The sequence below is a fragment of the Triturus cristatus genome, chromosome 5_2, assembly GCF_964204655.1.
Source record: "Triturus cristatus chromosome 5_2, aTriCri1.1, whole genome shotgun sequence".
In the NCBI taxonomy this organism is placed as follows: Eukaryota; Metazoa; Chordata; class Amphibia; order Caudata; family Salamandridae; genus Triturus; species Triturus cristatus.
This window is the reverse complement of record NC_140588.1, coordinates 1,067,698,189-1,067,725,054: the sequence shown is the minus strand read 5'-3', so window position 1 is coordinate 1,067,725,054 and position 26,866 is coordinate 1,067,698,189. Positions and strand designations below refer to the sequence as shown.

General features: G+C 47.5%; 1 protein-coding gene across 3 annotated transcripts in view; it reads right to left on the bottom strand.

The window, feature by feature from the left end:
• Nucleotides 1-5,010: 5,010 nt before the first annotated feature.
• The window catches only part of ARR3 (arrestin 3), a 140,943-nt gene continuing 119,087 nt past the window's right edge, over nucleotides 5,011-26,866 (bottom strand). For 2 of the 3 annotated variants that reach the window (XM_085608357.1, XM_085608356.1), the window contains one exon: nucleotides 5,011-6,923. In XM_085608357.1, coding sequence (XP_085464483.1) covers nucleotides 6,511-6,923 — 413 coding nt within the window. In that variant the 3' untranslated portion in view covers nucleotides 5,011-6,510. Of the gene's footprint in view, nucleotides 6,924-15,336; nucleotides 15,354-26,866 lie in introns of all 3 variants that reach the window. The other variant, XM_085608358.1, reaches the window with a different exon arrangement.

The following is a 26,866-nucleotide window of genomic DNA, read 5'->3' as shown; positions in this document are numbered from 1 at the left end:
CGGTATTAAGATATTGACATAAGATTGAGAAGTGATTGCTTGTTGTTAGGCCAACTCTATAATGCTAATGTGGACGTGCTGTTATATTGTAGTTTATGAACCAGTCACTTTGAACTTAGCTCGAATCTCAGAGATGATTCATATAGCACTGAAGGTTGCTGTGGTGAGAAAAGCATATGAGCCATGAGTACTCTTGACATATATTTCATAGATGGTAATTGTGTTTCAGATCTAGCAAACTACAAAACAAATGCAAATTTCTGTTCTAACCTGTTTCAAACAATGTTAGTGACCCAGTGTGCATCAAAATATGCCATTTGCTGTATAGCTTCCTAATAATTGCTTGGATGAGATACGCCAACCTCACCCCCCACCACCCTGTAAAATTGCCTTTAAACCTGATCCAGTTGTAATCAGTGTTACTAATAAGGGAGATCCCAATAACTTCACTATTTTTAGCAGCACGATTTCTAGGAGGAAAAGCTCAACACCCTGTGTCTGACATCGGGAGAAGTACTGCTAAGAGAGAGCTAGAAGGAACATTGTTGATACTAGAACTACCTACGGTCCAGGCAAAGACAACTAGGGCTTTATTACGTGTTTGGCAGTCATCCTCAGGGACTGCGAATCCATCGCCGATCTCATCAGCACACCCGCCTTCGCCTCCACAGACTACATCCTCCTCAGGGACCTGAACTTCCACCTCGAGAACGCCAGCGACAGTAACACCACAACCCTGATCGACAAACTCGCCAACCTCGGACTCAAACAGCTCATCACGGCACCCACCCACTCCGCCAGACACACGCTCGACCCCATCTTCTCCGCCCGCGACCACGTCACCTTGAGCCACACCACCAAACTCCACTGGACCGACCACCACTGCATCCATTTTTCATTCGAGAAACACACCGCGCACAACCAACCACAACGGATTCCACATTGCAGCTGGAAAAAAGTCACCGAAGACCAGCTCATCTCCACTCTTGCCCGAAACCTTCCACCCCAGCCTTCCGAGACCGACGCAGCCGCCCACACAAATTCAGACAATGGATCGATGACTGCGCCAACACCCTCGTCCCGATCAGGAAACCCTCCAACAAGCGCATCAACCCGAGAGCCGTCCGGTTCAACGCCGACCTCCAGAACTCCAAGCACACCTGCCGAAGACTTGAGAAGCAGTGGAGCAACGACCTGACACCAGACAACCACGCCGCCCTCACGAACGCCAGACGCAAACACCACCAACTCATCCGATCTGCCAAAAGAACCTCCTTCAAGGAACGCAACAACAGCAACGGTCACAACAGCAAAGAACTCTTCAACATCGTGAAAGAACTCGCCTCCCCCAGCTCCAGCTCCAACGACATCCCACCGTCGCAAGAACTCTGCAACTCCCTGGCCACTTTCTTCCACCACCAGATCGCAGACATCCACAGCAGCTTCGACACCCAGACGCGAACAACAGACGTCGACACCCCCGATTCAACACCTACTAAACACACCGACCTCCTGCTCTCCTGGTACCACGTCAACGACGAAGACACCATCAAAATCATGAACACCATCCACTCCGGCTCACCCTCCGACCCCTGTTCCCACCACATAGACCGCCACCTTCCCGGAAAGCTGGAAACACGCAGAGATCAGCGCCCTACTCAAGAAACCCACGGCAGAACCAAAGGACCTCAAGAACTTCCGACCCTTCTCCCTGCTCCCGTTCCCAGCAAAAGTCATTGAAAAGACAGCCAACAGACAACTGACCTGCTTCCTGGAGGAGTACAACGTCCTAGACCACTCCCAATCCGGATTCCGCAGCAACCACAGCACCGAAACTGCCCTCATCACCGCCACTGACGATATCAGAGCCATACTGGACAACGGCAAAACCATGGCCCTCATCCTCCTGGACCTCTCGGCCGCCTTCGACACCGTCTGCCACCACACCCTGCGCACACGCCTCCGCGACGCAGGGTTCCGAAACAAGACCCTGGACTGGATCACCCCCTTCCGCACCGGCAGAACCCAGAGAGTCCGCCTCCTCCCTTTCCGATCCGAAGCCAACACGATCACCTGCAGCGTACCCCAAGGATCATCCCTCAGCCCGACACTTTTTAACATCTACATGGCACCGCTCGCCAACATTGTCCGAGCACACCACCTCAGCATCGTCTCCTACGCTGACGATACCCAGCTAATCCTCTCCCTCACCAAGGACCTGGCCACCGCCAAATCCAACCTCCAAAAAGGGAATGACGGCCGTCGCAGACTGGATGAAGACTAGCTGGCTGAAGCTGAAGTTGGACAAGACAGAAGTCCTCATCCTCCGATCTACCCCCTCCGCATGGGGTGACTCCTGGTGGCCGGCCATGCTGGGAACTGCCCCGACTCCCACCAACCACGCACGCAACCTGGGTTTCATCCTGGACCCCATGCTCTGTATGACCCGGCAAGTTAACGCCGTCTCCTGCTTCAACACCCTCCGCATGCTCCGAAAGATCTACAGATGCATCCTCACTGAAACCAGAAGGATGGTCACCCAAGCACTCGTCAGCAGCAGGCTGGATTACGACAACGCCCTCTACGCAGGAACCACGGCCTGCACTGGCTCCCGGTCAACAAGAGGATCACCTTCAAGCTCCTCACCCACACCCACAAAGCACTCCACAACGCCGGACCAGCATACCTTATCGAACAACTATCCTTCTACACCACAAAACCGCCAGGTTCACTCCGCCGACCTCGCCTTCGTCACCGTCCCACGCATCCGTCGAACAACCACCGGTGACAGATCATTCTCCCACCTCGCCGACAAGACGTGGAACACCGTCCCCGCCCACCTACGGCAGACCCAAGACCTGCTGACCTTCAGGAGACTCCTCAAGACCTGGCTGTTCGACCAGTAGCTGCTCCCCCACCCCCTAGCGCCTTGAGACCCTCACGGGTGAGTAGTGCGCTCTACAAATGTCTTGATTGATTGATTGATTGATTGATTGATTGACTGCCACTGTGACAGTCTCAGGAAGACCGCTTAGCCTACGTGAACCCGCCCACCGGATTATGGAATAAATCCAGGGCGGGCAGGTGGTGTGGCTGCAGAGTCATGGTTGCAGATATGTTAGGCTCATAGGACAGCCTAAACAGCATATCGCCGTTGTGAGAGAGCCTGCAGCATGTCATGCATACCACACAGTGCACGCATGAAGGTGCAGTTATAGGGGTGCACAACATGTGCCTCCCCCCACATGCAACCCATGGGCAGATTTTCCCCAGGGCCCCCTTCTTTGCATTTCTGTCACCCTTTTCATGGCGGGGTCTTCGCCACGAAATAGGAAGTGGAAATGCAATTTGTAATATGCTCGGCGGTGCCGGCATTGGCACCGCCAGCATTTTCAGCCCTTTTTCAGACCGCCGCCGCAGTAGGAGCTTGGATCCTGGTGGAGGTGGCAGTCTTGTGGCAGTCTCACCACCATCGTAATATGGTGGTCAAAGTTCCTGGGGTGGTGGCAGTTGCACCGCCACTGGAAGTACGGCGGTCCCAGGACCGCCGCACTTGTAAGAAGGCCCCTAGTCTATAGACAAATATGCACTGTTGGAGAATGTGGTGACGTATGGATGGATGCTCAGTGTAAGAAATCAGGGTATTAGTTGAGGGGAGTGAGTACCCACTTCAAGCAATAACCTCAACCCCCTGGTAGCTATGGCATAGAGCAGACAGGCTTAACTTAAATGCAATGTGTAACATATTTTTCCTTCAATTCTGATGTGGTCAGGGTGTGGGAGGACACACTGGTCCCTGCTTTGGCAAGGCAGGTTACCTCACTCCTGTGGGCACTCATTCCTCCTCTGGCTAATGGGGCACCGTAGGTTCATCCTCCTCTTTCTCTGGGGCCACTGTAGATTAATTCTCTTCCTCTTCCTCCAACTCATCCTCATCCTCTTCTCCATCATCCGTTTGCCCCTGTCCTGCAGTCTGCATGTGGACTTCCCCGCAGGCTCTGAGGTACTCCACCTTCCTCTACCCTTTTGCCAGCTCCCTCAGATCTGTCATGCTGAGGATCTCAATGCTGCCCAAATTTACTTCTATTCTTTGAAATATCACAAGTGCAAAAGGACTTGTTACTTTAATGTGAAAAAGAATCCACCCAGCCCTCCCTGCATATGCTACCAGGTTCAGATGGGTCATCTTTGCACATTGAGGTCAGCCTATTGTTTGCCCCTGGGAGCAAGTTCACATCTTATTCACACCTATTTAAATGTTAATTGCGGGCTGGCTGAAGTGGGAGATCAAGATGTAGATTTAGCGTCCAGGGACATCAGGCAGGGCAAAGATAACTTTCTAAAAGTTACTTTTCCATAATATTTAGAAGAAATCTGACTTCACCATTGAATTGGATTTTTAATACCCATTATAAATAGTTATTTAACTTTTCTCTAGCTAATCCCATCCTGGATACAGAGTATTAGTATTCAATATTGCATCCCATTACTTACCTATGTAACATCCAACCCTGCTATAGTGAAAATAGCTTTGGGGGGCTAGTCCCTGTTTAACCCCTTCAGCGCGGCGCGGATTACCGCGCCGTGCTGAAGGTTCATTGCGCGGGCGGGGCCGTGACGGAGCGGTTCCGTCATACGCACAGCGCGACCGATGCGCATGACGGAACCGCTCCGTCATGCGCATCGAAAGGGTTAAGATGAAACTTTTACATGCCCGACATTTAAATACCATGAAGGTAAATCCTGCGCAGACAGGCTGCTGGTGCATTTTTCATGAGCACTGTAGCGGATGGCACAATGGGTGCTGCAGTCTACTTGTCACTTTTAACTTACAGACACTGGGTACACCTTGGCGCCATATACTAGAAACATACAGGTAACATAGATATGCCAATCAGGTGTATATCAATTTCATCATGTTGAAAGGAGGAGCACAAGTACTTTACCATTCAACCCCCAGAATATTGTGAATATTAAGGACAGGATAATGAAGGACAAAATATATCTATATTTTTAAAATATTTTTTTATTGTTTTTTTACCACAAACCGTATCAATACAATGAACCATTTGGAAAGATTACAGCCATCCCCAACCAATTGACATGTAGCATTGACAATTTATCACAGATCATAGACCATTACAGTAGATATCTCATTGAAATGCAACCCAATACTCTCCCCTCCTGCTGTCGTGTAGGACCTAATTTCCATTGCAGCGATTACTCTGTCCGTCAGGGACAAAATATTAAAAGGTAAGTGCATATATGAAAGTATAGATTTACTATTCCTTATTCCACATCTACCTACCTTGAGGATAGATGTACCACGCAGGTACATATATGTGGATTTAATTATATAAAATCTAAACTTAATTGTCAATATTGTTTTCTATATTTCACCCTAAATATTGTGTCCCATTGATATTCTGAGGTTGATAATCACGGTACACACCTTGAACATTATAGAGAAGTAACACGTATACTGTCCACCTGAGCATAACCAGAGAAAAGACTGCTAACTTTGGTTTGGGACAAGCTACTGAAATAATTCAAACACTGTTTTTCAGGTTTATTAAAAATCTATTTTAGTGGCAAAATCTGATTTGTGATAACTATTTAGAAAATGTGACTTTTAAAATGTTAGACAATATCTGTTTAAACCTATATCTGCTCAGTAAGGGCAGCTGGTGAGCGTTCAGAAACCGCATTAACTTGATAGGAAAATGGGTGAGGCCTGCCATTCATAGTTAAGTGTGATAAGACACCTGGAGAAGAGAAAGATTTTGTTTTGTTGACTCTTTATAGCCAGTCTGGCACCAGTGCAGTGGGAGGGATAGCTGATTCCAGAACCGGTTTGGAGTTGGCACACAAGCCACCTCCAAGGGTAGAAAGACGGCACCATCTTGGAATAGTGTACTGTGGGATAGTTTGCAGTAATTCAACCAGGATATACTGCAAAAGTGGGAAGGACTGCCCTTGTGAAATTTTTCCTCATTGGTTAGGGAGTGTCCACAAATCATGTCCACCCATGGGTGTGTAAATCCTGCCAAAAGTGACACCTCACCCACAGCTCATCAGAACATATTTGCACCTCAGGAAGAACAGAATAGGACTAGACCTGCTGTCTGTGACATTTTTTTCAGTTCAATAAAATAGATTAGACCCGAAGGTTGGAGTTCTGACTGGGTGAAGATGCAAAAAGTATCTATTAAACGAGAGAACTTTAGTCTCCTTAAAATGTTAGTTTCTCTTGCTCTGAGCTTTTTCCACCTAAAACATTGACTTCTTCTGGACCTTGCATATCTGCCAACTCACACGGTGCTACCGTGTGACACACAATATCCGCTCCCTTCACATCCTCACCTGATGAGGAGCTGATATCCCATGGTGGCTGGGAAAATAAGCTGAAAACCATTGTAATTAGTGGTTGTAGGGCAAAGACACACGCTTATGGTATTTGTAACTATTTTACATTAGAACCATCACTCTTATAAAAAAGAAGTTCTCTAATTATGGGTATAAGGAAAATTTCACAAATAGCTTTGTTTTGAGAGTCTTTGCTGTGGGTGTGTGTGTGTGTGGGGGGGAGGGGTTTGATTTTAAAGATGGCAGCCAGAGGCAGAAATCAGCAGGGCAGCAAACTTGGCAATGATGACTTGGCTCCCAGTGGTACAGGATGTTACTGTGGGAGAAAGTGAGGGATTTAGAAATACAAACAAAATACAAGGAGGGCTGACGAAGTAATGAGGGTGCAGTAGTGCTCCATGCCACCCTATTGGCCAGAGCTGTCCTGGGGCCTCTGTGGGCTTCAGTGGTACCCTTGCTAGCTCTCATCTTTCCCCGCGTCCTCTTTCTCTTCTTCTTCATCCTTTTCTCCATCGAGCTTCTGGCGGGCAAACTCTTCGATGACAATGTCTTCCTCGCTAGAGACAAAGAAGGAAATAGTTACCGCCTGGGCAAATCAGAGAAGAGTCACTACTGGAAGGTGATGGGGGGGCAGGTACTTCTGTACACCTTGTTGTATGTACTGGGGGTTGCAAACACCACAACAGACCACAGGGAAGGTTGGAACCTAGTATGTAACGCGGAACAGGCTACTCTCAACCTGTAAAGGTTGCCATGCATCCAAAAGGTGATGGAAAGTGGAGAATGAATAAAGATTACCTCCTGGGACGTGGGAGAAACACAGCGTAACATGGGTGTCCAGATGAAGGGAAGCACGTAAGGCAGGAGAAAGAAAAAAAGTGAAACCGAGACCAGACTACAGTAGGAGTCAAAATAACTGTAAAACGAGGAAGACACCAGGGTAGACAAATGATGTGTGGGCAAAGTCAACAGGTTGAATATCAAAAGCCAAAGATCTTATGCTTGGCAGTGAGGTGCAACTTGTGCTAATGCTCAGAGTATGTGAGCCTTTCCATCTGGCGGACACTTCAATGAGGTGCCCAACACATTTATAACAATTCAAGAAATACATGTGAAGTCAAACCAGGCCTGGCACTGCACTCCATCTCACTGTGTTTTGAGTGGGAAAAGGTGGTAGTCCAGTGGCTCAAGTTTTGGCGTCAGTTCCCAGGAGGAGATGTCTGTCCTGATTCTAGTGTCCCTTTTTACCAATATTGTAACACCATCAGCGAGTCACATGCACCCCTGTGCCGACCGTGGGAGTGATTCAGACCACAATGAAAAGACAAGATGATGCACCGCATAAAACTGAATCTGGGCATTTACTTTTCTAAAAGCAAAACTCTGACTTCTCCTCAAGGCTTGAAAAGATCTCATTAGAGTAAGTCACAAATCCCTAAATTGCACAGCGGGTACCAAAGAGCGTCACAGGAGTACAGCTCTGAGAGCCGTGTGCGGTGAGAGATGGGCACCCCTCATTTCAGCTTATGCCGAGCTCGGCTGACGACAGAAGCAAAGGGTGGTTCTCCCAGGATATGATGCACTATGCAGACCACTCGTGTAGTACACGTCATGCACCAAACTGTTTCATCATTGACACTATTAAACCACAAGGAGCATCTCTGATTCTTTATGTATCTCTTTTATGCACCCTCTCGCAATAATTGCATGTGATTGTGAAAAATTACCCCGTGCATTTTTTAACCGTGTTTCTTTTAACCTCTTCTGTGCCCATGACGAGATAGTCTCGTCATGGAGCACGGTTGCGCTGTGCCCATGACGAGACTATCTCGTCATGAACCCCACCCACTAATGCAACGCCCGGCACAGGAGGGGGAAAGGGCGTGGCACTGAAGGGGTTAACTATGTTTACTTTCGGAGCACGAGGAAAGTGTTGGCATCCACCAAAGGTCCAATATTAAGATAAGACGTAGAGCCCATGAGCACGAGGGTCCCTCGTTGCCGTCATCTTTACAGTGAATTGTTTTGCTTGGTGTCATTTTATTTCAATATCTTCTTCAGTCTTAAAAAAGGTTCCAATAATCTGTCTTTGTTTCAAGGCGCTCGAGACATGACGCTGATCGTGGATGTTTGAACAAACCTAAGAACCCTTGCCCCCTTGAAGAAATCCCACACTTTTGACTCTGAATGTCTTTGAGATGCCGAGGGGCTCTTACCAAGGGATGCCCATGGGTGTGTGCCCAGACTGAGCTTTGTCACAGACTAGATTAGTGGCAGAGGCTCACTTTAATGTCTAGGAGTCTCCACAACTATTGTCTCCTTCTCAGGTGTGTTTGAATCTCAGCGCCCTAAACTGAGTGTGATGCAAGGTGTTGACTTGACAGATCCAGGAACAGATCTGTTACATCTTTCCACAGACTGGTTCCACCTCTAGAGGCAGCACCTCCCCCCCCCCAGCCTGCCCCTCCAGGACCCCCAGACCCTACTCAAGATGCCAAGGGTGTTCCTACACACCGACAGGTATGTCAACCAGGGTTCGGTACAACGGGGCTACCTCAGAGTGATGGGTCCCAGCCTTCTGTGATCAGGACAGCGGACACACAGCAGTGGTAAGATCTGCCGGCCTAGAGGCGAGCGAGTCTTTGCCATGACAAGTGTGGTCAGCGACGCTGCTCCTCCTCAGACACTCTGGTACCTTCACATGTTTGCAATCCATGATCCGGGGTGAAAGATGTGCTGTGTCCTGAGGGTTGTGTTCCTGACTCTTGTGATGGTTTTTTAGGTCTGAGGCCCAAGGAGGGGACATCATTGTTCCTGGTGGGGCCTTCTGTGTCTATATGCTTTAGAGTGCCTTGAATAAACATCTGTAGACAACAGCTTGTGGACAGTCTACAACAAATATGTAATAACATCCAATAAGAAGCACGCTGACGACCGCACGCCTATCATCAGGTGTAACAATGGCAGACAGCAGGAGGGGGCAGGGAACCACTTACCTGGCTGATTCTGTAATTCCAGAGTGCGAAGGAAGAGAAATTGAGTTTAATTAGAAAATGAATGTTAATGGGTACAAACTAAATTCCAGCTTTTGCCCCAAATATAAAAGAATAATGCATCCGAAATAGGCCCACTCAGCCTAATCCCACTAGCTATCATACATGAACAGGTCGTTTATTGAAGCACTTTTATCCAACAACACTCAGAAAAAATAACATACTCCTAACAGATCCCTACACCGCATACAGACTTGCACGGGGATTAAGCAGACATTTCTAGGTATCTCTTGGCAGACAGCACAAGCTGTCTGTTGGACAAAATACCCATTGTCAGCTCACAGTGAGCTTATAAGCCATCATTACTTCCCATTAGCTGGCTTCATTGTCACTCTAATCAGCTTGCATCGTATTTGTTATTTTGTGTGGGCTTTACTTCCTCTTCTTGTGTTTGTCCGTCCCCTGGAGCATGAACGCACTACTTGTATCCTTTCACTGCTCATTTTTCAGGTAATACTTTTTTTCTTTAAGCGCTCCACAAGAGTGCATGTGTTTTCCAGCTATCTTCATCCTGCACTTCTTTCCCATCTTCTGTACTCATGTTGCTCTCTCTTGCCCATGTGCTTCCCCTCCACCTGTTCCCTGATGCGCTCACCCTCAAGTGCTTCTCCTGCTCCTCGCATTGCTTTCTCAGCCATCTGCTTCTCCCACCCCCTCCATGTTGCCCTCTCTCTCTCTTGCCCATTTGCTTTTCTCCCTCTGCCTCACGTCCCTCTCTCCCTGTCGCTCCCCACGCCCTCCGTGTTGCTTCCCCCACCCCGGCGTTTTTTACTCCATCCACCCCACTACTTGTATCCTTTCACTGCTCATTTTTCAGGTGATACTTTTTTTCTTTAAGCGCTCCACAAGAGTGCATGTGTTTTCCTGGAGGGCCATGTAACCCAGACGATGGCCTAGATGCCAGGCTCCTCCTATCCAGTAACAGGCGTAGGGTCAGGTGGGAAAAATTAGTCACCAATCCAGCGTTAGTGGCAGAACTCTATGGGCAGGTAACTCCGGTACTGGAAGCTATGGGTGCCTTAACGCTGCAGCATCCCACTCCCGAAATATACCAAATATGTGGGGATCTAAACCTGGAACTTAATGCAATTTTGGCTGATGTTTTCAACCCTATAGCGCCCAAAGAGAGAAGGAGAGGTAATAGACCTACATGGTATAACACCGCCTGTAGGAAGCTAAAAACCGAACTTCTCAGGGCTGTGAAGCTCAATAATAACAAGGTGCTAATAAGAGAAAAACGTTTAGAATACAAGCAGTTAATACATCATGCCAAGATGGAGTGGGACAATGATAACTGGGCCAATTTAACATCTGCACTAAAATTAAGAGACGCCCGAAAGTTCTGGCAAATTGTCAACAGGGGGTCGACCGATCCTTTACCGGCGATTGCACCTAACATCGCCGCTAATGTGTGGGAAGATCATTTCTCCACCCTCTATGGAGGGGAGTATTCTACTCATGACATGGAGCAGGGGGGATTACTGCCCAACTCTACTGCCGATTTATATGAGCTCGAGTTTTTGGAAGAAGAGGTTCTTGCTGTATTAACCAAATTTCCAGCTGGCAAAGCGCCTGGGCTGGATAAGCTTCCAGGTGACCTCTTCAAACATGAATCTAAGGTTTGGGCCCCTTACCTAACTGCTTTATTTAATGCAGTCCAAAGGGGTATGGCGGTACCTAGTACTTGGTTGGGAGCTGAGATAGTCCCTATTTTCAAGAAGGGCTCACCTCTCCTCCCAGCCAACTACAGGCCTATCAGCCTCATTGATGTCCCTCAAAAAATCTTTGCTAGGTTGATCTTAGATCGCCTTAGGGACTGGATAGAAGAGTGCTCCATTTTAAGCCCCCACCAGGCAGGGTTTAGGAAGAATGTGTCTACTACGGACCAGATCTTTCGACTGACCCTGTTATTTTGGAAAACTGTTAAAGTCGAGTGTGGTTCATTATATACAGTTTTTGTGGACACCCGTGCGGCCTTTGACCTGGTCCCTCAGGCTAAATTATGGTCCGTCCTATCACAACTAGGCGTTCCCGCCCCCCTATTGAATATGATAATACGACTGCATACGAGCAATTTTGCACAGGTCAGGTGTGGGAAAAATGGTCTTTTATCATCTAGATTTCCCGTTGACAGGGGGGTCAGACAGGGTTGTGTTTTGGCACCTACCCTGTTCTGCCTCTATGTCAACGGAGTATTTACACATCTGAATGAGGTCATAAAAAGCGATGCTCCTAAGCTTGCTGGATGCCGGGTCCCTGCGATTATGTTCGCAGATGATACCCTATTACTCTCGAAGTCCCCGATGGGTATTCAACGAGTGCTGGATGGTTTTGAGACATTTTGCCTCGAACGGGGCATAGAAATAAATACTCTCAAAACAAAATACATGATTTTTAATCCACCAGCAATGACACGCCCAAACCCGAGCATAGTTAGAGTTAGCCTAGAAAGGGTTCAGACCTTTGAGTATTTGGGGCTCACTTTAAATGAAACCTTGGCATGGGTCCCACATCAAATCAAATCTCAACTCAAGTTAGCCAAAAAAACAAGGGGTATTCTAAGACTTTTTAATAAATCATGTGCCAAACCAATTGGCCCACCTCTTGAAATATATAAACTACAGGCGAGGGGGGGAGTAATATATGGTGGTGAGCTCTGGGGCTTTCACTGCCGTCCAGAGATTATAGTCACTGAAAATAAATTTTTAAGGCAGTTGTTGGCCCTTCCCCCTAGTACTCCCTTACTGCCACTGAGGCCTGATTTGGGCCTAAGATCCATAGACGAGGAATTGGGTCTTAAACCTCTAACATTCTGGTGGAGGATTTGGATTACCCCCGAGCTCCAGGATTATAGGAAAGAACTCCTGGAAGTTTTAGGGTTCCCTAATATGAGGAAACATCCCTGGTTGAGGTATGTGAAAGAGGAATTGGGGAGAATAGGCCTCACGCTGTTGTGGTCTGACCCGGGGACAGCATGCATTAGTGTTTCACGTAAGCGTCCGGCTAATTTGTACTATGAAACTAAACTAACCGCTTCAATACAGAACTCTCAATCTGCTACTTTAACACGAACTTTTATAATGGTTAAAGATCGATATTTCTTTGAGCATGTTTTAAATGACATCAGCCCATCTGAAGCGAGAAAACTGTATTTTCAGTGGAGATATGGCACCCTACTTATTAGAGCTTTTACGAGCAAATGGTCCACGCTCTCTTCAAAGAATTGTCCTGGGTGTGCTTCTGACCAGGAAAATGAACTGCATATACCATTTTTTTGCCCTGCTTACCAAAAGTCTGGAAGGTGCTGGATTGTTCCCCTTTGTAAAAATTTGGGGTTTACGCATTGTATGCAAGCTTATCGAATTCTTAAAACAGACTTAACCACTGTAATAGTTTTTGCTGTGTCATCATTTCTGGCAGCTATGTGGAGGAAAAGAAGGATTTGCGAAAACCATGTTTGAAATTATATCCTTCCAGTATAGTTGCATAGTTGCCATGAGGAGCTCCCCCTAAAGTGCAGACTGCATGGAGGTTTAATGTATTGACTATCATTAATGGCATGTTCCACGGGCGCTGCTATCTCCCTTCTGATGTAATAACTGTTTTATGTGTAGTTGCACTAATTTTACTTATTTTACAATGTTTAATTGTATCAATTCTTTTATGACAAATGTCGAAATAAAGAAAGAAAGAAGAAGAGTGCATGTGTTTTCCAGCTATCTTCATCCTGTACTTCTTTCCCATCTTCAGTACTCATGTTGCTCTCTCTTGCCCATGTGATTCCCCTCCACCTGTTCCCTGATGCGCTCACCCTCATGTGCTTCTCCTGCTCCTCGCATTGCTTTCTCAGCCATCTGCTTCTCCCACCCCCTCCATGTTGCCCTCTCTCTCTCTTGCCCATTTGCTTTTCTCCCTCACGTCCCTCTCTCCCTGTTTGCTGCTGCTCCCCACACCCTCCTTGTTGCTTCTCCCACCCCAGCGTTTTTTACTCCAGCCATCCCATTGGTTTCCCCCACTCCCCGCTTCGTGGTTCTACCACTCCGTGTATTGTTTCCGCCCCCCCATGTCGCTTCACTCACCCGTGCTACTTTTTTTCTTTTTCTTTACCAATCCAGCTCAGAGTGCTTGTGTTATTTTGTAGGCCACACATGTGCGGTGCTCAGGCCCACAATTTGACCCATGTGGCTGGTTCATAGGCTTTTCCCCTCCTTTAGCCATGCTGCAGAGCATCTGGAATGCTGTGCAGCATGGCTAAAAACCATTAGCAAAACCAACAAATCCAAAAGGCGAGAACCACTGGCATCACCAATTTTATTTCTCTTGAGGAGGGGCTCTTCATGCCTCGGCTGAGCTAACTCTGCTCTTCATCCTCACAAATGTGAGGGTTTGTTGACTCTTGTCTGCTGCAGCGTGCTTGAGAGATGGACCTCTCTCAGGTAGAATCCACCTAGAACCTTTTACCAGTAGCCGGTCCTGGAGGGAGTGCTGCGGGGCGGTGAGGCGGGGGAGGAGCAGGGTGGGGGATAGTAAACTACGGCATAGGGCGGAACGGAGGTAAGTAAAGAAAAAAAAACGAATTTGGTTGCGCGCGCTGCATCGCATTTGGCAATGCAGCTCGCAATGAAATTTGTTTTATTTATTTGTTTACTTACCTCTGTTCGACCGTATGCCGTAGTTTACTTCCCCCCACCCTGCTCCTCCTCCGCCCCGCCCCACTACCTCGCAGCACTCCCTCCAGGAGCCGCTACTGCCTTTTACAGGGATATTGAGTATCAAACGTTTCCCACCCTGCTCCTCCTCCGCCCCACCCCACTACCCCGCAGCGCTCCCTCCAGGAGCCGCTACTGCCTTTTACTGGGATATTGAGTATCAAACGGTTAACATCTTTCTGCCAAAATATCAAGTATCACCAGTGCTTAATTTGTACTGGTGGTTTCCGATGCTCGGCACCGGCCATTAATTCTCAACATTGGTGCTGGTGACAGTCTGCCACAAGGTGGTGCTGTCTGGCTAATTTAGAGAGCCATTCTTTGAGCTTTGGTGACCTGGAATAGTCCGGCTTTTCACACTTGTAGCAGTGTGATGGCTTCTAGTTGTGTAGGTACTGTCACTGGCAGCGCTGGCGGGGGGCAATGGGTGGTGCCAGCTGCAGTGGCCTCCTGACGAGAGCCCCGACACTTATCTTTTTTACAAACCAAGCACCGAGGATCACAATACCGTGAAGGCAAGTATTTATGAATGGGCCTCGAGCTATTCTTCTTACCTTTACATAGCTGTACTTTGGAGTTGCATATGTATTCAAAGTACACAGTACACCTGTAGTTACCTGTGTATATTTACCGTCACAATGTTGTGGTACTCTTTAATTTGTCAGGACAGAGTTTTTCTCGATATTATGACGTAGAGCCTTTATAGTGCGCGTCATAGGACATACACAAACGGCCGTTTAGGGATTTTGGGAACAGGGATTCACAGATTATTCCCAAAAGTAGGAAAGCAGCAGGACATTCCCAAGCGACCGTGCAAGACGCAATGTGACAGTGCCTGAGTAGTGTGGTCTGTTCACAAGACTCAAACCCAGCCCAGCTGCCATCATTGCCCACATGCGGAAGCTGGGGAAGAGAGAGGACCTGGCTGCAGTCTGTTTACATGACTCAAACCCAGCCCAGCTGCCATCATTGCCCACATGCGGAAGCTGGGGAAGAGAGAGGACCTGGCTGCAGTCTGTTTACAAGACTCAAACCCAGCCCAGCTGCCTTCATTGCCCACATGCGGAAGCCTGGGGAAGAGAGAGGACCTGGCTGCAGTCTGTTTACATGACTCAAACCCAGCACAGCTGCCGTCATTGCCCACATGCGGAAGCTGGGGAAGAGAGAGGACCTGGCTGCAGTCTGTTTTGTCACAAAGATGTGTCTACTTCTGACGACCTTTTGTCTTCTTGACCTCCACACGTGTGGATGAATCTCTTTGTTGGATGGCCTAATTTAGGGGGCACTCACTGGAGACTTCAGGAGACTTCTCAAGACCTGGCTCTTCGAACAGTAACAGCACCCCCCCCCCCTCCAGCGCCTTGAGACACTCACGGGTATGTAGTGCGCTTTATAAATACTATGATTGACTGATTGATCGATTCTGGACAGTGAAGGCTGACCAGCTCCCACTAAAGAGTGGACAGCCCCATTCATCTGACATGGCTTTGTTTTTAATTTCAGGTCAATCCCAAATTTGAAACAGAACTTTGGAGTGGCTCCTTCCTGCCAGGCTTCGCCGTGCCCACAAGCGATACGCCAAGGAAGGTGAGAAACATCCCCTCTCACCTCCTCTCGGTCCTAACACTGTCCATTTTGGAAGTTTGCAGATGAAATATTTGGGGCCTGGGAGCATGGACCAATAAAAGGGTTCCTTTAAGACACAAGTTGACTGTTTGAAGGCCACTGTTCAGCAGCTCCTGGGAGAGCTACTGCACGTGTCTTGGGAGTTACAATTACTTTTGACAATAAATACCCACAGACAGGATTTGTCACGGCTGACCAGTCCAAAAGACGAGAAAAAGAAGCAGCCATTGCAGGGCACCCTCTAGGGGCGGTGCCATATTACTAAAAGTGCCCCAAAAGGCACTTTTAACAGTGTTTGGGCAGCGGCCGGGTTGACAATATCTTTTTTTTCCTTGAGCAGCCCTGCACATCCTCGTCCCCAGAGCATCTCTGCTGGGACATTTAGAGCCGCCCCATACCCTCTCTGGCTGTGGTCTGAGGAGTGGAGGGGCCGCCTCTTAAGGAGGGATGAGTGTGCGTTTGCTTCGAGCCTGCTAGGCCTCATTGACATGGTGAAGCCCACCGGAGCTCAGTTGTGAGTCAAGGAGGTCCCCATCTCCCTGGCTCAGGGCAGCCTATGCTGGTAACTGGCACCCAACACATAAATAGACATAAGGGTACATTTTTCTTTCTATTACAAAATATTTTGAATTGAAAAAAGGGAAGAAAAGGAGTTCAGGAGCCCTGGGGGAAGCGGTGAGAGTCCGGTACGCAGCGCGGAACAGAGAAGGACACATTAATGGATTCTGTTGCGAAACAGACAAAGGCGGTAATCCGGGTCCTGGGAGTCAAGGATTCTGGTCTGATCCATACCGGGTTTGGCTTTGGTTCATGATATTTCTTGGACTTGAGACTGTAGTGCCGCATAATGTGCGGTGTTATAGTTTTGGCGACTGGTGATCTAAGCGATGTGTCCACCAGTGTTGCGTGGCCAGAAATGTACATTTGTTGCCTGAATTACAGCCCCAGATCTGAACATGGCAGAGAGAGCGGCTGGTCGTGGTGCCACCAGATCCAGCCTATCTTCAAGCAAGGTTCCTAACCGTGGTCCATGTCGGAGTCTCTGTCAATCAGCAGAGCACACCCACAATGCACCGCGAGATGTTGTCTCTGGCTGCCTGCCCACTGCTAAGGGGCACGCGAGGAGAAAGCAGCGCTTGAGGCCAGAAGCCTTTAATCTGTAGACTTGGGATGTTTACACGGCGCAGATATGGAAGGCTTTAACCCACGCGCGGCTGAAGTGGAGCTATTTAAAGTCAGAACATCTCGGATCTCTGAAAATAGAAGCAGCTCCGTTAATACCTTTTACCTAAATGAACACACATTGGACTTTAAATCCCTCCACTGTCGGAGCTCAGGAGTTGTGGTAATGCCCAGAGTTTTAAACCGCTTAAACAGTGCTCAGAAATTACCCTCGCATCCGGCACGACGAATGTGAAATACAAAGCGAATTAAAACTGGGAAAACATGGGCGCGGCCCCAGTCCGAAGGCAGGGACCGCTCCATCTATTCCAACACTCAGACCCTTTCTGCGGTGCTGGGAGCTCTGGACACCAAGCGGTGCCATCTCCCTCGAGTACAGACGTCCTGAGCACCAACGCAAAGTTACCATTCTCCAAACTGTTAAATGCTATTTTTAAACGTTACAAATTTCACAGCACTGGCAAATATTAAAACAGATATGTTTAAATCATAGGAAAAAGAAATTGACTTGAAAAAATATATTTTGTGGGAAACGATTCCCACAAAATCGTTTATGGAATAGGCAAAGTTGGTGAATTAAAAAAAATATTCATGAAGTTGAAAAGTTTGAGGCAGAATTATAATTTTGCACGGCTCTAGGACGCCAATCCTCAAGGAGAGAAGTGTAAGTTATTCTTGCAATTACGAACTCGCGTGATCCTCAGCCGCTCGTAAAGTCTCAGCCCTCTCTGGTTGGGTTCGGTACAGAAGGGACCCCTGCCATGTAGACTCCCCATGAAACTACCATCTCTGGGTGAATGAGGCCCCTGATGCATATTTACAAGGAAGGACACTTTGAAGGGAAACTAGGGGTAGTTTCATTCAATGCTGAACGGGCTGTCGATGAATCCACATTGGATCACATGCGGGAGAGACTCAAAGTGTCACCAGAGGCTCAGACGGACAGATTGACGGGGTGAGCTGGATTGTGGACTTCAAAGTGGCTGTCAATGCCACATCTGATTTCAAATGTCACCCTTGGGCTGTCGATGTCTTCTTCTCTGGGGACAGTCAGACCTCCAGGTAGACGTCATCCTTTACACCCCGACGAGCAATGTAGAGAAACAAACTGTAGCTGTGCTCCCTCCTTCATGAAGTAGAGGTCAGAAAGAAGCGGCAGTCTGAAGACGAGGACATCTGAAGACAAAACTTACTGTGGGAAGATCCGTCTTGCACTAAACATCCAGTGGAAAAGCTATGAAAAGGAATGGCCCACTTCACACGCCTAACACCCGTGTCGGCAGGCATCTTCTTAGGTGGAGAGAGGCAACGACACTAAACAACAACTCATTGCAGGAGACGCACAACGAGACAAGGACACAGAGAGCAGAACAGATGCCAATTCCTTGCTGGGAGAGAAGCCTCACACTCTTCCTCGTCAGGTCTAAAGCGCCCGGGACGCAGTCCACGCTACAACCAGCCCCTCATTTCCTCATTCTGCACCACGAGGTATGTTTCCCCACCGTCGAGACTCAAGGTGTGAGTCGCCTGCGGAGTTCTCTACATAATGTTCTGTGTTGTCCACTAACAGAGTGCTAGACTGTTGGACTTGGACCTTTCTACAGGGTTACCCCAAACCTTTTGCCTTCACCGTCCTGTTTTCTCATCCTGTTTTTTTTGCTGGCTTTTAGGACTTTGTGCCCTTCACCACTGGTAACCAGTGCTAAAGGGCTTGTGCTCTCTCATTTAAAAATGGCAGAACTGGCTTGCACCCAATTGGCACATTTAATGTAACTATAAATCCCTAATAAAGTTGTACTACAATTACCCAGGGCCTGTAAATTAAATTCTACTTGATGGCCTGCAGCACTCATTGTGCCACCCAATTAAGTAGCCTTTTTAAATATGTCTCAGGTCTGCCATTGCAGCCGGGGTGTGCAGTTTTAAACTGCCATTTCGACCAGGCAAAAGAAACCTTTTCCCAGGCCTAAACCTTCACTTTTAATACATGTAAGTCACCCCTACAGTAGGCCCTAAACAGCCTATCGGGCAGGGCGCATTGTATTTAAAAAGTTGGACATGTACTTTTAAGTTTTACATGTCATGGTAGTGAAAGCTTCATAAATTGATTTTTCACAATTGCAGGGCCTGCCTCTCCCATAGGACAGCATTGGGTTACCTTATTACATTTCATAAGTGATAACTTTTGTTTTATTTGAGAGTAGGTAGGAAAGTCATGTTTGGTGTCTGAGGAATGGTAATATAAAACCCTCTTTAAAGGTAAAGTCGGATTTAAGTCACAATTCTGAAAATGCTACTTTTAGAAATTTGACAAAATACTGAATAATGTATGCCAACATGGTAACATGCCTTAATTGATTTACAGGCCATGATTATTAAGTAGAATGATCCTGTGAAAAAAAGTAAAAAACAAAAAGAAACACAACCACCAACTGCTTTGGTTTTTTTACTTTTAGAAAGTTGGCATTTTCTTGTCCAAACCATTTGGTGCCTGCAGCCTGTTCCTCGGTCACATGACTGGGTGTAGCTAGCATTTGGCATTTGTGTATTTCTCCCAAACAGCATCACAATAGAGGGTCTGGGTGCTGGCAGGATGCACCCTCTCTGGAAGGAGGGGTGTAGAGCTGTCAACTACCACACTTGCACTTCAAAGGCACTGGCTCAGCTCGCACACAAAGGACTTCACACCAGCATTTTATGCCCCCAGACAAACTGGGACCAGGACAGGGAGTCAGGTAATTATAGACACCTCTATAGGGGCAAAACTCCAGAAGCTTCTCCCACTTCAAGGGGGCACTAGGTATACAAATGGGACCCTCAGACCCACTCTTCAGTACACACCTGGAGCTGTCAATAATACAGAAGAAAGACAACCTGCAGCCCTTCTGCTTGAGGCATGCCAAGATGGCTGAAAACGAAGACTGGCCCTGCTCCCTTCATCCCAGGCTGAAGTGACCCCAAGGGTCAGCTGACTGGTGACTTCCTGTTCTGAGCTACAGGAACACAAAACGTTCTAGAGGCCCCACTGCAACTGCCCAGCTGACCTGCGGCAACTGGACCTGCAACCGCACCTGCCTGAGCCCTGCAGGCCTCTGCTGGAGTGAATTCCTGATCCCCAAGAGGTGCCTCCGAGGTCCTGGACCCTTGGTGTGGCATCAGTTGAGCTCCTCCTTGAAGAAAAGGAGAATTCCTGGAGTTTTGGGCTCTTTGCAACTGTGAACGAGCCCGTTTGTGCCAAGATCTCGCCGCCCTTGCCATCTTCCAACACGAGGCTCTGGTGGACCCGACTGTTTGCGCTACAGTGACAGCCGGCAATGTGAGATCTGCACTTCGCACTACAGCATTGACAGCCGAAGGTGACCGCCAGCGCAAATCTCCAGCAATGACCGTCTGCGATGCCTGGCAGAGTATGTGCACTACAGCAATGACCTCTTGTGAGGCCCAGCCTGCTCTTCGCTCTGCAGCGACGACCATTGTGTGATGCTCTGCCTGCTCCTCAGGGCCTCCTCCACTACGAATTGGACTCTTCGCGCTAGACTTTAGAAGGTAACTTTTTCAGCAGGGCTTACCTGGTCCATGTTTCCAGTCTACACTTCACCGCAGTCAGCCTGTGACTTTCACCTCGTCTTGCACGACCAGATAACTGTGGGTGGCACTTTGTGCTTTCAGGTGCTATACTTACCTTAAATCTTTAAACATGCTACTGATTGGATTTTGTCGTTCTGGTGTGAAATAATTTATTACATTACACATAATCTTTCTTAATAGGCGTAGGATTTTTCTTGGGTTGTGTTTTCACGTTTTCCTGTTTGTGTGCTGTGCAAATACTTTACACATTGCCTCTAAGTTAAGCCTGAATGCTTGTGTGTCAATCTGCCAGAGGGTTAAGCACAGGTTAATTGAGTGACTCTTTGTGGTTTAATCTGGCAGGGATTATGGCTGTTGCTTGAGAAGTGCTCACACCCCCTCAGACAACAACCCAATTTCTCAAATAGACTCTATTGAGTGATAGGAGTACACCCAGATTTAACAAAGGTCCCAGGAATAGGCGTTGTCACTACTAATGGTGGGTGTTAGCAGACAGCAGAAAGAAACCGGCCTGTTACCCAGAGACAATTTTAAGGAGTGCCTACAGGGTCTCACTATGTAAGTATGTATATAGTGGGATAAAAGTCCACTGCATGGCTTAGGGAAGCCGTGCTGACCTGCCCTTCATAGTTTCTGGACAGCTCTTTGGATGTTGTCCATCAATGAGCCAGACAATCCTGTGTGCCTACTGAAGAGATTCCAGTTTGAAGGAGATAAGACAGCAGAGTAGAGCTCTGGTGTCAATGGGGGATCTAAAATCCCCTATCTTGTTGTGGTTGACCACTGTCCCCTCTGCCGAGGCTGAGAGCTGGTAACAGAAACAACTCCAGTTGAGGGGCCAAGGCCGATGCACACGTACCCCTGCCCTGCATAAGGACAGCCCAATTATTTTATTTAGAAATAATTTAATAGATGGTGTGATACATATTTTACTGTTAATTGTCTAATTAAGAGTAACAATTATGTAAATTAATTGCTGTTAATATTTCATATTCATTCATTGTATTATGTTTTATTATTTTTGTTTAATATTTCATTGTATAGCACTATCTTTTAAATTAATGTGTAATATTATGTTTTCTGGTTATTTTTATTTGTTTTTGTGGCTATTGGATTTTTAGGGTAGTAGGGAGGAAAGATTTTTAAATATATATTGTAAATAGTTTTATTTTGTAAATACTTTAAAATATGTTATTTATAAAAATAAAATGTTAATGTTGTAACCTTAATTGTTTATTATTCATATAAATTATGTAATGTTAGAAATAGGGTCTATTTGTAGTATATTTGTTGAACTACAATTATATTTTATCTAAATTTCGTTTTTTTCCAGGAGTGGAAATACTAAATCTGAGCCTTCCAAAGACCAAACACTTTCCCTACTATTGCTTACCCAGCTGTGGAACTGCATAACATGGCCTCTTAAAAGTCCAACACTTTCCCTACAGTTGCTTGGGTTGAAGAAATGGAAATAGTAAATCTGACTCTTCCAAAATCCAACACTTCCCCTACTGTTGCTCTTGTTGGAGTGGGAATACTAAATTTAAGTTCTACAACGTCCAACACCTTCTCTACCGTTGCTTATACTTGAGGGCAATTGTAAATGCGACCCCACCCACCAAAGTCCAACACTGCGCCGACTGTTTGTCAGGTTGGAGTGCGAATAGTAACTATGACTGCTCCAAAGTCCAACATTTTAGTTATTTTGGAGTGGTAATAGTGAATTAGACCCTTCCAATTGTAATTATTTTAGTATTAGATTTTTTAAAACTTATTACATATATTTCTGCAAATTATCTTTATAGTTACTTTAGTTTCATTGTATTTTTTGTGTATTTGTTGAGTAATATTATTTTATTATTATTGTTTCATTTTAATAGTTTTATGTTTTGTATAATTTTTTTAATATATAGTGTTAATTATGTTTTATCATTATTTTTATTATTATTTATGCTTATTTCATAATTGTATTTATTTCCATATTATGTTCATAATGTGCTTACATTTATGTTAAATGATATATTTCTGTTTTGTTTTAATTTATAAAATGTATTGATATGTTTTCTATTTTATATGTTTATTTTTTACATTTATTTTTGAATGTTCCTGTAATGGTAAATATTTTACATTTGATATACTTTGTTTTAAAACATATTGCTTCATGTAATTATTAATTTTAGTACAAATAAATAATTGTCAATTCTCCCTGCAGATGTCCAATAAACCATTCTGCAATTAAATTGGATACATTTACCTGTTTAATAACAATATTTTAGTCCATGATATTTTTGTAGTGGATCTTTTTGTACCTTACATACAAAGTATGTAAAGTTGATATTTGTGTCATCGATATTTTTTTTGTGATATTTAGTACAGCAATATTTTTGTCTACAATATGTCAGCAGCGAGCTGACCGGGAAGCATTAACTACAGCGCAGAGCAATCTGGGCTCATTGAACGTTCATCCGGTATAAGCCAACAGGGTGAGCCTGCTTCATCCCTGACCATTCCCAGGCCAGGGGAGCCTGGGTCATTCTCTCTAGTTACCCCTCAATGTGTTGTGGTTTCCCTGGGGATCAATGGGGCTTGCTTGAGGAGGACACTTTGATGCTATAAGATTTTAAATTCCTGTTCTAGCCCAAGCAGTTTTATAAGTTTCTTTTTTTGAGCCACCATGAGGACCCCAGTGCCTCATTAATCTCCAGATTTGTCTTGTGGCTGTCCCCGCCCCTAAAAGACCTTGACTGGGACCAGTGGGTTTTTAGATGCAGGCTCCTGAACAGACCATTACTGAAAATGGATATTCAGACTTTGCCAGTGGCGTAGCTAGAGCTCTTGCCACCCAGGGTGGTCCCTGAGTTTGTCGCCCAGTGCAGGTAAGAGCAGGGGAGGGGGGGGGGGGGAAGGCAACAGACGTCGACGAGGGAAAATAAAATTAAAAAAAAAGTAAACTTACCTTGCGCTCGCTGCAGCCCACAAAAAAGTGCCATCGTCAATTAGTTGTCCAGTGGCTACTGGTCATTTGGACTTGAGTGAACTGAACCCCAGCACAGGGCACCAAGACTGGACAAGCTACATTTTAGGGCGGTGACTTCGATCTTTGGACGGTAGGGTCAGTGCTAGCCTGGTGGGTCCATGCACGTTTTCACAGCGCCTGCTGCATTAAACTAAATGCCTCCGGCACAAAACCTCATCTAAAAACTAAAGAAAAGCCCATCAAAGCACGATCAATGCAACGAAAACCCAAGGACCTCCCTTTAGCCTTTGAAGTGCATCTCTGAAACTGCTGCTGTATTTTGTTCCCTAGGACTGCAGATTGTTGGCTTTGGCTGCACTGTGGAGTCTTGCAGAAACTTTGCAGACATCACTCCTACACTAGCGTGGCCCTTAGGCCCAGTGTTAGCCGTAATCATATCGCTTAGTAGTTATGAGATACATCCCTGTTTGGGGTCAGGTCTCTAGCTACGAAGGTGCTAGATATCTCTGTGTATCTTCAGCTGTCCTAATTCTGTGTGCCTTACTCTAAACTTATGTATAAAAACGTCCTTTCTGTTCAGGAGTAAGGAGCTGACAGGATGGTAACTTTATTGGCACTTATGATTCTGTAAACTACATTCTGGGGGTCTAATTTCACACCACCTTCTTGAACTGGTCAACCTTGCTATCTTGAGAGTAGTAGAACCCAAGGACACCAGTTGGAAACAACTTCACTTGTTGTATTTTGGACACACAACCTCCGACTGCCCTCAGACAGCAAGAAAAGGTCTCACAGTGTAGTGTGTCATAACTGGCCCCCTCTTTGTATGTGGTATGCATCAGAGTGCTTGAGTATATGAGATGGGGGTACCCCAGGACTGGGATGGCCCCTAGACATATAGGGTACAATTTTTAAAGGGCCTCCACACTCATTGTGGATGCCCCGCAGTCGTGACGGGGGTCCTGCACTCATGGTGGAGGCCCGCAGTCAGGACGGGGGTCCCGCATTCGTGGGGAGGCCCCACAGACAAGGGGGAGTCCCCGCGCTCGTGGCAGAGGCCCCAGAGTGACGGGGTTTCCACATCTCATGGCGGAGGCTCCACAGTCATAGGGGAGTCTCGGCACTTGTGGCGGAGGCCCTGCAGCCAGGGCGAAGGCCTCGCAGGCATAGGGGAGTCTATGCACTCGTGGCAGAGACCCAGCACACATGGGGGAGTCTCTGCACTCGTTGCAGAGGCCCTGCAGTTGTGGGGGAGTCTCAGCACTTGTGGCAGAGGCCCTGCAGTCATGGGGGAGTCTGTGTACTCGTGGCGGAGGACCCGCAGTCATAGGGTAGTCTCACACTCGTGGCAGAGGCCTCGCAGTCATGGGGGAGTCTGCGCACTCGTGGCAGAGGCCCCGCAGTCATAGGGGAGTCTCCACACTCGTGGCAGAGGCCCCACAGTCATGGGGGAGTCTCCACACTCGTGGCAGAGGCCCAACAGTCGTGGGGGAGTCTCTGCACTCTTGGCAGAGGCGCTGCAGTCATGGGGGAGTCTCTGCACTCGTGGTAGAGGCCACACAGTCATAGGGGAGTCTCCACACTTGGGGCAGGGGCCCCGCAGTCATAGGGGAGTCTCCACACTTGTGACAGAGGCCCCGCAGTCATGGGGGAGTCTCTGTACTCGTGGCAGAGGCCCCGCTGTCATGGGGGAGTCTCTGCACTCATGGCAGAGGCCCCACAGTCATAGGGGAGTCTCCACACTCGTGGCAGAGGCCCGGCAGTCATTGGGGAGCCTCTGCCCTTGTGGCAGAGGCCCTGCAGTCATGGGGGAGTCTCCACATTTGTGGCAGAGGCGCCGCAGTCATAGGGTAGTCTCCGCACTCGTTGCAGAGGCCCTGCAGTCGTGGGAGAGTCTCTGCACTAGTGGCGGAGGCCCTGCAGTCATGGGGAAGCCTGTGCACTCATGGCGGAAGCCCCGCAGTCATAGGGGAGTCTCCACACTTGTGGCAGAGGCTCCGCAGTCATGGGGGAGTCCTCGCACTCGTGACAGAAGCCCTGCAGTCATGGGGGAGTCTCTGCACTCATGGCGGAGGCCCTGCAGTCATAGGGTAGTCTCTGCACTCGTGGCAGAGACCCCGCAGTCATGGGGGAGCCTCCGCGCTTGTGGTGGAGGCCCCACAGTCAGAGGGGAGTCTCTGCACTTATAGCAGAGGCCCCGCAGTCGTGGGGGAGTCTCAGCACTCATGGTGGAGGCCCCACAGTTGTGGGGGGTATCTCTGCACTCATGACAGGGTCTTGCACTCATGGCGAAGGCCCCTCTGTCACAGGGGAGTCTCTGCACTCTTGGCAGATGCCCCGCATTCGTGGGGAAGTGTCCGTACTTGTAGTGGAGGTCCTGCAGTCATGGGGGAGTCTCTGCACCACTCTTGGCAGAGGCCCCATAGTCGTGGGGGAGTCTCAGCACTCATGGTGGAGGCCCCATAGTTGTGGGGGAATCTCTGCACTCATGACAGGGTCCCGCACTCATGGCGACGGCCCCTCAGTCATAGAGGAGTCTCTTCACTCGTAGCACAGGGTCTGCAATTGTGGGGAAGTCTCCGTACTCGTAGTGGAGGTCCTACAGTGGTGGGGGAGTGTCTGCACCCATGGCGGAGGCCCCGTAGTCATGGGGGAGTTTCCGCATTTTTGGTGGAAGGCCCACAGTGATGGGGGAGTCTCAGCACTTGTGGCGGAGGCCCTGCAGTTGTGGCGGGACGTCTGTACTGCAGTTACCGAATGCGCAGCCTCCACCACGAGTGTGGAGGCCCTTTGTGAATCAGGCCCTTCACCCCATGTGGTAGTGCAGTGCTCCACAAGGATTTGTATTACAGGAAACAGTGGTCCCTGAAACCAAACGATAGAGCAAAAAATGAATATAGTCAAAATTGAAACTATATTTTAGCCAGTGTCCAGCCGGGCATGGCAACTTTAATAAGTAGAAATTCTTGACAGTGAACAGGGAAATGTAAGTAGAATTCGGTGGGACACAAGCCTGTATCCTCTGACTTACATACCGAGTAAACAGAAAATGACAAAACACATTCAGGCAATTACAGTGATGTTTCTGTGACAGATAATGAATAACGAAACATCTGATATTCAGACTGCCACCTTCACACTATATTACATACAGCAATATTTATGGTGTAGGGTGGGCAACAGAGTCGACGGCGTTTCGATCCTTATGGGAAAGATACAGGATCATCATCAGGACTAAATTAGTTAAATTGCCCTTATTTGGAATGCCTGAGTAAACATTAAACATAAGGCAAACGTACAACCAACATAAATATGGAAAAAACAATAAAAATAATAAAGGGGAGGGAAGGGAAAAAATGGAAAAT